General features: G+C 55.9%; 2 protein-coding genes across 7 annotated transcripts in view; both read right to left on the minus strand.

Moving 5' to 3' along the window:
* The window catches only part of MLX (MLX, MAX dimerization protein), a 5,944-nt gene extending 2,657 nt beyond the window's left edge, over positions 1-3,287 (minus strand). Inside the window, exons 1-7 of one of the 4 annotated variants that reach the window (XM_011998792.1) lie at positions 3,177-3,287; positions 2,688-2,724; positions 2,124-2,213; positions 1,742-1,848; positions 1,383-1,482; positions 1,081-1,180; positions 500-701 (exon numbers count right to left, since the gene is read on the minus strand). In XM_011998792.1, the coding sequence (XP_011854182.1) occupies positions 500-701; positions 1,081-1,180; positions 1,383-1,482; positions 1,742-1,848; positions 2,124-2,213; positions 2,688-2,724; positions 3,177-3,218 (678 nt within the window). In that variant the 5' untranslated portion in view covers positions 3,219-3,287. Of the gene's footprint in view, positions 1-499; positions 702-1,080; positions 1,181-1,382; positions 1,483-1,741; positions 1,849-2,123; positions 2,214-2,687; positions 2,725-3,014 lie in introns of all 4 variants that reach the window. The other 3 variants (XM_011998790.1, XM_011998793.1, XM_011998791.1) reach the window with 3 other exon arrangements.
* Positions 3,288-4,062: 775 nt separating this feature from the next.
* Positions 4,063-8,246, minus strand: COASY (CoA synthase). Of its 3 annotated transcripts, XM_011998801.1 has the most exons (11): positions 8,103-8,189; positions 7,841-7,966; positions 7,007-7,719; positions 6,150-6,364; positions 5,763-5,894; positions 5,440-5,629; positions 5,291-5,355; positions 5,030-5,114; positions 4,765-4,862; positions 4,528-4,674; positions 4,063-4,427 (listed from the first exon to the last, which is right to left on the minus strand). In XM_011998801.1, the coding sequence occupies exons 2-11, from the start codon at positions 7,912-7,914 to the stop codon at positions 4,365-4,367; spliced, it is 1,782 nt and encodes a 593-aa protein (XP_011854191.1). In that variant the 5' UTR covers positions 7,915-7,966; positions 8,103-8,189; the 3' UTR covers positions 4,063-4,364. The 3 variants fall into 3 exon arrangements, with proteins under 3 accessions (XP_011854191.1, XP_011854193.1, XP_011854192.1); XM_011998803.1 differs by lacking the exon at positions 7,841-7,966 and having other exon boundaries at positions 7,007-7,717; positions 8,103-8,246; XM_011998802.1 differs by having other exon boundaries at positions 7,007-8,246.
* Between the last annotated feature and the right edge of the window lie 1,281 nt (positions 8,247-9,527).

Consider the following 9,527-nt stretch of genomic DNA (forward strand, 5'->3'; position numbering starts at 1 on the left):
GAGACTCCGTCTCAAAAAAAAAAAAAAAAAAAAAGAAATCTCAGACACAAGTTTAAAGCCTCAGAAAAAGCAACCAGACTTCAATTAGAAGACTTAGTGCAATACCATTATAGCACATCTCCACTATAAATACATTTCTAAAAAGCTCTTGGGGCAACTACTTGAGTGGGCCTGGAGGTAGGGTCCCAGAATTTCCATGTTTCCAATTCTGCTGCAGATGCCTGGGGCTTCCATACAGGTGCAGCGATAACATAGGCTAGACGAAAGCCAAGAGCTAGACTTGACATTGAGCTCACATCACACTTGCCAAATGAAACCATAACATGAAGATGTGGGTTAGACAGCAAAGAAACGGGAAAATACCAGGGCCCTGAAAGCTGTAGAAATACCCTTAAGATCTAAAAGGAGCTGCCATGCTTTTCTCAACAGCTGATGGTTTGGGCCACTTTGCTTGATGGTAGAGAAAACCGCAGGCCCTGTGCCCATTGTTGCTCCATACCTGAGGCTTACAGTGCTCCTCAATCCAGCTGAAGACACAGGCTGACAGCTCCTGGAAGCTGGCCACCGAGATGGAGGCATTGAAGGACTGGAACAGGGAATCCATGATGCCTTGAAACACGTTGAACTTGACCTGGTCAGAGACCTGGTCCTCCCCTTCATGGGGGTTGTCCTGGTGTGCCTTCACAATCTGCTCATAGTTCCTAAAAGCACGCAGGCCAGGGCTGAGGTGCTGTAGCAGCTCCGCCCACCCAAGAAAAAGGATGGGACTACCCTGTGTACTCCCAGGAATGGCATCCCCAGAGGGCTTCTGGGTGGGGTTCAATATCAGGGAAATACTGCTTCCAGGCCAGGAAATGGCCCTCTCTCTCCAACCTTCCTTACATTAATCCAACAGACATTTCCTGAGTGTCTGCCATGTGTAAGGACAGTTGGGGATACACAGTCCTGCTTCTACTGGCTAGCTCAGGAACTGAGAGTATTACCTGTACTGTAGTAACTGATGTAGCCTTTGAACAAGGGAGGGTGTCCAATGAAGTTCCCTTAGAAGCTCTGGTTCCCCCCATTCAGCACCCCTCTTACACTTTCATGATCTTTAGGGCCGTGACATCCTTGCGTAACGTGGACACCTCCTCCTCCTGCTTTTTCTTCTCCTTGTGCAAAAACTGAATGTAGTCAATGGCTAGGGTAGGGGCAGGAAAAGAGGGTAGGTACAAAAGTATTCTCAAACAGGAAGATAAGGCTGACTTTGTTCCCCTTCCCCTAGACCCCAACTATCCCATGGCAATCACCAAACCAAGGCCGAGCCATGGGTGGGTAGGAGGCGCTGGCCTCTTCACAGCCCCTCTTGACTCCAGCCCCTCCAGTGCTTTCCCTAGCCATACTCTTTTGTAGAACGATGGCTTTGCTGAGCTTTTGGGAGCCAATGGAGAAGTCCTGCTGCTGGCAAGTGGGGACGATGGTCTGAAGGTCATCATAGCCTCTCTGTGGAGACAGCAGGGGAAATGGGGTTTTTAACTCTGAGAGATTAAAGCAAACTGGCACAAAGTTCTTTCGTGATACCAAGTTCTATGCTCACAAACACAACGGGTTGGAAAGGCTGCAATGGAAGTGTTCGTGCCTGGGACTACACTATCTGCCCACCCCTAGGGTGCCTGGGACTGTCTGAGAGGGTCAGGGCACAGGGAAGCTGAACTATGCAGGGCCCTCCTACACTGGCTGAGGCACAGGCCTCCCTGGTCACCTTGATGGCGTCCCTCCTCTTCTGCTCAGCCTGAGTGTGTGCTCGCCGCCGCCGGTCTTTGTAGGACTCCTTGTAGGCCTCCTGGTGGTAATCACTGTCCTCGTCATCTACGCTCAGAGATGGGGGCAGGGAGAGGTCATCTTGGGGCCCAGTGGGGTCCAGCTAGCCCACCTTTCCCTATCTGGGAAGAACCTGGTGTCCAGAGAAGGCAGATGGACAGAGAACCTAATGTTCCAGATGAGGTGAAAGATGGTGAGACCCTGTGTCTGATACTTGGGCTCCAGCACCCCTGTGTGGATGGCTGGGGCTTCCCTGTCTAGGAAAGGTACTACAATTATGACGTATCTGAGCCCCTCGAGGTGGGGGGGATGTAACTGCCTACCTGTGTTGGGGACAGAAGAGGCACTGGTGGAACCGATGCTATTAGCTCTGGACACTACATTCCCCTTGCGGGTGCTTTCTACAAAAAGCCCTGGAAAAGAGAGGCCCCAATCACTAAGGGGCAGGGTGGGGAACACTGCCAGACCCTCAGACACCTGTAGGACACAATGGCTTTCTTAAATGCTGACCTCTTCCCTTCAACCCAAAGCCAACCATACTGGGCCCCCCACTTCCAGCCAGACTACGCTGCAGCGCTCTGCTCCCTAGTGTCTACACTGCTCCATAGTCCTGCATGATACCCCTGGCTCACAAACGGGCATCTGGACGTGACAGTGTGAGTGATCAGCTGCCATTAGTTCCACCACTTTCCTGTTCCAGAACAGAGGGAACTAGGTGTCACCCTCAGTTGTTTTCTGCCCTCGTCCTTCAGCTCCTGCTGTCTCAAGCCAGGAACTCTGCTCAGGGACAGTGGACTGTGCTCAGGCGTGGTTGGCAACACCACAAGAATTCTAGAGAGCCTGGGCGGGAGTGTACCTCTAGAGCTTACGATGGGGGAGCTACTCACCGGGGTCCAGGCTGTTGTCGCTGTAGGCATACTCCACCTGCGGCACAGAGCACGGGAGGGGCCCGTCAGACCTCCGCCCCTGGTGGGGGCGACACTTTCACTGCAGGCACACACAGCGCGCCCCGCATTCCGGGAAGGCACCTCTGTCACCCTGCGCGCTCGCGCACACACAGCCCGGGGTGCGCGGGCACCTTAATGATTCCCCCGAGACTTGGCACGGGCTAGGCCGTGCGAGCGCCTCCCCCGTGTATGATCTCTTCCGCCCCTACTCCACCCCAGTCCCCCGTTCCCCCGACTCGCGCGCACACGCCTCATTTGTCTCCCCACCTTGGCACACGCGGGGTGAGAGCTGTCTTCTCTGCAGCCCCGGGGCCCGGAGAACATGGGGGACTTTGGGGACAGGAGGGAAGCCCCTCGTCTTCCGGCCCCCCTACGTGCACGAGCCCGACCCGCCCTCCCCTCGCTGGCGTGCGCGCCCACGGGGCTTGCCTTGACCCAAGGGTCCTCGGGAGAGGCTCCCGGCTCAGTCATCTTGGACCCACCGGACCGGAAACGAGCCGGCGGGCGGGCCCCCTGCGGCGAGGAAACGGGTGGTGTGCCCACGTGACCCACGCCCGCCAATCCGCGACCGAGAGGTGGGGCAGGGCGAGAGCATCGCGCATGCGCGGCCCAAAGACGTCTCCCGGACTCCAGCTGTCAAAGCGCGGCGCTCCGCCTGGCGCCAGCCGCCTTCGGGACTGCTCCCCGTCGTGCCTGCCCTCTCTGGGTTAGGCATTGGAATGGCGGCGACATGAAGCGCGTTTTGTAAGATGGAGTACCTGCAATTGGCTTGTCAGCACACCGCCGCAGGTAGTGTGTGCTTGCGCAGTGTCGGGCCGGCTGGCTCCACACGTTACCCTGCGGGCGGTCTCCCCGCGCTCCCCGGACCTGCACTGCTGCCGGTGTGTCAGGAGCCGGGCAGAGAAGCTCCGCAGCCACACTGTCCGACCCCACCAGGCTGCAAGCTCTGTGAGGGCAGAGGCCCCGCCTGGCGCGTGGAAGGCTGATCTTCCAACACCCAGCCCAGTGTCTGGCAGGATGCATGTGGAATGAACCCTTGCAAAGAACCCGCTAGCTAGGTTATGCGGCCTCTCAGATTAAAAAAACAAAAACAAAAAAACACGGCAGTACCTAGAAAGTCTACACCTTACTCAGAAGCACACAGCTGGTCAGTGGGAGGGCCAAGGCTCGCCTAAAGGCCATGCGGCCATCCTCTTAACCACTGCATTGCCCAGGCTTCCAGCTCAGGCCTGGGCCCTGCACTTGTGGCTTAAGGATCCCAAAGATACTTAGAGGCATTGGAGCAGGAAGCAGACACCATCCAGGCAATACCTGGGAACATTCACCTTTAATTCTGTTACAGGTTCCAGTATTTGCGCTGGCCCTAGTCAGCTGTGGGTAAGAGTCACCCATGGGCAAGAGTGGGGAGGGGCCTGCTCATCCATGAACCACATCCTCAGTGTTGGCCAAATACCAGTGTTGGGTAGGTTTCCTGAGTCCACCAGGCCTGGCCATGTCCTACACAGCATAGCTTAGACCTCTGGGCCTGAACCATGATACGCATCAAGGCCCCCATTTCTCCTCACCACGGGGTCGCTTGTCAGCTCCAGGGGCCAGTCTGGCCCCACTGAGAACTTTTCAGTCAAGGGCCTGGTGAGTCTTGGGAATGCGCTTCTGCAGGAGGGCCCAGGCTTTCTCCACCTTCAGACAGGCCGGAATGTTGGGAGGAAGAGAGGGCAGGGTCAGGCAGCATCCACTGGAGACTCCTTCCCCACAACCCAGCCTTGCCCTGGGCACCAACCTGGCGTTGGGTGATATGCGGCTCCCACAAGGTGCTGAGCACCACGTGGCTCTGTTCCACAAGCTGCTGCCCGCTCATCTGGCTCTGCAGCCGGCTTTGAGCTGCAGCTTCACTCAGGCCATCCCTCTCCACAATGCGTCTTACAGCCTGGGCACAGACGAGACATTTGTCAGGAAGAATTCCAGCTCACAGGATAGGATTTGCAGTAGGGATGGCGTGGGGGTGGGGCTGAGATACCTCAGTCTCAGGGATGACAACAGTCCACACCTCATGGACCAGGTTCTGCCAGCCGGCTTCAAGCAGCACAGCCGCATCAATCACGCACACACGCTTTCCTGTGGGGAGAGCCCAGTCACCGCCAGCAGTGCTGACGCTCTCCCAGGCAAAGCACATGCAACACAGTCCCAGGGTGAGCGGACAGTCCACATGGGGCAGGGAAGCTCCCAGGGGAAGAATCAGCTTAACTGTCCCCTTGGCTGCTCCTATCCTCCCTCCTACTCACCCTCAGTCACAGCCCGATCCATCTCCTCTCGGGCCAGCTTTGCAATAATTGGCCACATAATGTCCGTGAGTATCTTCAGCTGCTTCTGGGGAGGGGAACAGAGGGCAGAGGTTACCTTCTCTAGAAGACGCCAGCCCGAGCAAGGTGGTGTTGAGAACAGATCAGTGGAATTGGCATTCTGGGCCAGACCAGAGAGGTCCACCAGACCCTGACCCCTGGGTCTAGTAGCGGCTTAGGAGCCCTTAGGAAACTGTTGTTTACCTTGTTCCCAAACACCCGGCTGCCTAGGACCTTCCTGTTGATGATGCCATCTTTATGGAGAATATCTGGACAACAGAGATAGACAACTGAGCACAGACGCCTGGCTAGCTCCTCACTCCAGGCCACTTCCAGCCTTCCCCAGTTATTACCTGTTCCAAAGGCCTCCACCACAGGCTGGTAGGCAGGGCCACCTGGGGCATAGGCCCGATGACCCAGGTGGTCACTGTCAATGACAAACGCCCCCAGGCCCTTCAGCCGCTGAGCTATTGAGCTCTTCCCAGAGCCACTGATGCCAGTCAGCCCAATTACATAGAGACACGTTGGGAGCTCTGGCCTTTCCTGGGGGGTAGGTGAAAGGGAACCCACAGTTACTGGGGCCCTGAGCCTCATGCCTGGGGCTGAGCCCCTCAGCTTCTACTCTTCAGCATTGCCAGCACACCCAAGCAGGAGGGAAGGAGGGAGAGAAGCTTACATATGGAGGCCGAAGCAGGTTTCCCAGCATTCGCTGGCGGAAGCTGGAGGAGCTGACTTTGTCCTCTTCATTCTCTGTATGTTTGACGTCCTTCAGCAGCTGGATCTGGTACAAGGCAAGCTCCTCCAGGTTCTGGGGTAAAGAGGAAAGGGTGAAAAGAGGGAAGGAGTGAGAGGAAGCCCCTGACATCCAGCCTGCCCCCCATCCTCCCCTTCCTCCCCAGGCTCCTCCTCCAACTCAGCGGGCAAACAGAACCAGTTCCTCCTTGCTTCTTCCCACCACCCTAAGCCCCCACTTCTCTGGGGCCATGGTACTTCCAACAGTCCCCTCAAAATGGCCTTCCCCGTCCCCCATCCACTCCCCCTGCCAGTCTCCCTCAGGGGTTACATTCTCAAGGCGGAAGCGGTTGACGGCCATGCCCCCACGATAGGTCTCCTCGCTGACCACCAGGAACTCCAGGGAGGGGTCAGAGCCAGCGGGCCCATAGGGGTCCAGCAGGGGGATGATATCAAAAGTCAAGGAAGGCTTGATGTCCACCAGGAACTCACTCAGATGTTCCACGCGTTCTGTGTAAGGTTGGAGCAGCTCAGGGAGCAACTTGCCTAGGGAAGGAGCCCAGAACAACAGTGAGATCTTTTTACTGGGAAGGAGAGTATGGGCCAGTTTGGGGAAAAGTGTCCCTAAGTACAGTATCTCCAGAGGGGGGTGGCAGAAAGGGTTCAGCTGGTAAGGCCTATGGTGATGGTGAGGGGAGCATGAAGGTGAAGAAACAGGCAAGCACAATAGTCACTCCAAGGGCTGGCATGTGTCCAGAAAATAAGCCACCAGGAAACCACTCCAGAGAATGAGCAGTGCCAGAGGGCATCAGAGGCAGATGGAAAATTCCAAGACCCATGCCATGCTTGAGTTTCCTCCTCCTGTTTGTGGCACTGCTACCTGCAGCTCACTCACCCATTCATTCCCAGTGTTTCATTAGGGTGTATCTCCTGGAAAACTTGCTAAAGTACAGATCCCTTTGCTTCACATTTGGGGTATTCTGATTGAGTGGTGATTGGACCACATGCTGAGAAAGCTGTTTATTTGACAAAATGTCCTTAGCACCAACTGAGTGTCAACCACTGTGACATTTGGGAAGGGTGGGAAGTAGTGAATGGCCCTACCCTTCCTCGATCTCGGCATAAGGGTCTGGAATGGGGAGATATGGGGATCCTCCACTGCCCTAGTCCAGGGTCCCTCTCACTCACTCTTCAACAGATCTTTGTCTGCTACTCCCACCACAAGCTGCTCCTGGGCCAGGATGCACGCGATACTGAGCAACACCTTGTGGGCGTTGTGCAGGCGGTCAAACGTGCCACCGACAGCACCACGGTAGTAGCCACGCACCGGCTGCTTTGGAGACCTGGCCACGGGGGAAGCTGGCCTGATCGTGGAGGGTAAGGGGACATCCAGGGGCTCCACGGGCACCTCTCCTATCCCATAATCGGGGTATAGCAGCACCGAGGCCAGTCGTGGACAACAGCTGTAACAGCTGGTGGCGTATCGCACTAGCTGCTCCTTGACCGGGTTGTACTGGCTGCCATCCAGGGTCTGGAAGTCTGTCAACACGACTTCTGGCGGGTGGGCGAGATTCTGGACTGAGGTGGGCAGGGGAGGGAGAAAGGTGTTCTTGGTTCGGATATTGGTCAGTAGGATTCTGACATCCAGGTGCCTGTGGATGTCGGCGCCAGCATAGAGGTGGGTGATGAAATCAAGAACCTCAAACGTGGCCTGCACGGGGCCGGACTGGGGCTGAGCCGGGCCCTCCAGGCTCATGCCAGGCTGCAGGTGTACATAGAGTGTGTGATTCACCAGCCTGGCCGCCGAGGTCAGGATGGGGGCCAGGCGAGGGGCCAGGGAGGCCAGCGGCGTCGTCAGCACCAGGAGACCCGACCGGAATACGGCCATGCTGCCCAGGCCTGCGGACAGTCAGGGAGACGAGGCGACGGTGACGGAAGGGCCTGCGGCCGAGGCAGAGGCCTGCACAGGACCTTGGACCCCAGAGGAGACCTGGAGCAGGGACGGGGTTTCAATGCTGATCGAGAGGAGCCGGGGGAGGGGACGGGGCCTGGCAGACGGCGCCTCGGGGCTGTGCTGTAAGCCTTGGTGTCCTCATTTCTCGGAGCGGTGACTTCGCTGAACTGAGTCGAAATCCTGGGAGGGGGAAACTGTACAGGAACCCTTGTCACAGGGCTGGGGATCCAAAAATCCTGGGCCCTCTTGCTAAGCTGCACCAGAGTCTCCAAGGAATCGAAGAGGGACGCTAAAGGGGGACGCTCAAGCTCACGTCGGTCCCCTACTCACTGAAACCTCAAGGCTTTGGTTCCACTTGCACCACCGCGGAGACTTCCCTGGCGGCAACCCGGAAACACTAACAGAAACCGCAACTCGAAACTACGGAAAAGGAGGACGGTCAAACGTCTCGACTTCGCTTCATCGCGGGATTCTCGCGAGACTTCTAGTGGCGTGGGAGGTGTCCTGCTGATGGGGCGGGGCCTATCTCGAAGGCTCTGGAAGTGGGTGAAGCGTTAGTCGCGATATGATCTCCGCCGGGACTGGGCGGAGAAAGTCAAGGCAGGATTCAAAGCCCGTTTCACAGATTCCCTTCTGGCCTAATGAGGAGAGATTAGCTTCAGCCAGGTCACCCAAGAGGCATCGCAAAGCCAGAACTAACACCCAGATTTCCTACGTTCCAGGAACGGAGGTGGGGATCACAGGGTTGCGCTGTGTCAGCCCTCCTAGTACCCTCTCAGTCCGAGGATCCTCACGTGGGAGGCTACTGGACAGGCCCAATTTCCTGTCTCTCGTTTGCTTCCACCTTCTGCCCTTCCATCCTAGGACAGCCCTTTGCTAGATACTGCATGAGGTTCTTGCACTTTCCAGCCCCTAAAACTGTGAAACTGTGAGCAAAATAAACTTTGATTCTTTACAAATTATCCAGTCTGTGGTTTTCCGATTTAGCCAGCACAAAACGGGCTAAGACACTTGGATTTTACTGAAATGGGAAGCCATAGAAGGTGTTCTGAGCAAACACAGGAACAGACCTTTTTTTTCTTTCTTCTTTCTTTCTCTTTTTTTCTTTTTCTTTTCTTTCTTTTTTTTTTTTTTTTTTTTTTTTTTTTTTTTTTTTTTTTTTTTTTTTTTTTGAGACGGAGTCTTGCTGTGTTGCCCAGGCTGGAGTGCAGTGGCGCGATCTAGGCTCACTGCAAGCCCCGCCTCCCGGGTTCACGCCATTCTCCTGCCTCAGCCTCCCAAGTAGCTGCGACTACAGGCGCCTGCCACCACACCTGGCTAATTTTTTTTGTATTTTAAATAGAGACGGGGTTTCACCTTGTTAGCCAGGATGGTCTCCATCTCCTGACCTCGTGATCCGGCCGCCTCAGCCTCCCAAAGTGCTGGGATTACAGGCGTGAGCCACTGTGCCTGGCCAAATCTCACTTTTTTTACCCGTGCTGGAGTGCAGTGGAGAAATTTCAGCTCACTGCAACCCCGGTCTCCCGGGTTCAAGCGATTTTCCTGCCTCAGCCTCCCGAGTAGCTGGAATTGCAGGCACAAACTACCATGCCCAGCTAAGTTTTGTATATTTAATAGAGACGGGGTTTCTCCATGTTGGCCAGGCTGGTCTCAAACTCCTGCCCTCAAGTGATTCACCAGCCTTGGGCTCCCAAAGTGCTGGGATTACAGGCGTAGCCACCACACCGGCCTCTTTCTTTTTTTTTTTTTTTTTTT

This window comes from Mandrillus leucophaeus, unplaced genomic scaffold (genome assembly GCF_000951045.1).
Source record: "Mandrillus leucophaeus isolate KB7577 unplaced genomic scaffold, Mleu.le_1.0 Scaffold58, whole genome shotgun sequence".
Taxonomy (NCBI): Eukaryota; Metazoa; Chordata; class Mammalia; order Primates; family Cercopithecidae; genus Mandrillus; species Mandrillus leucophaeus.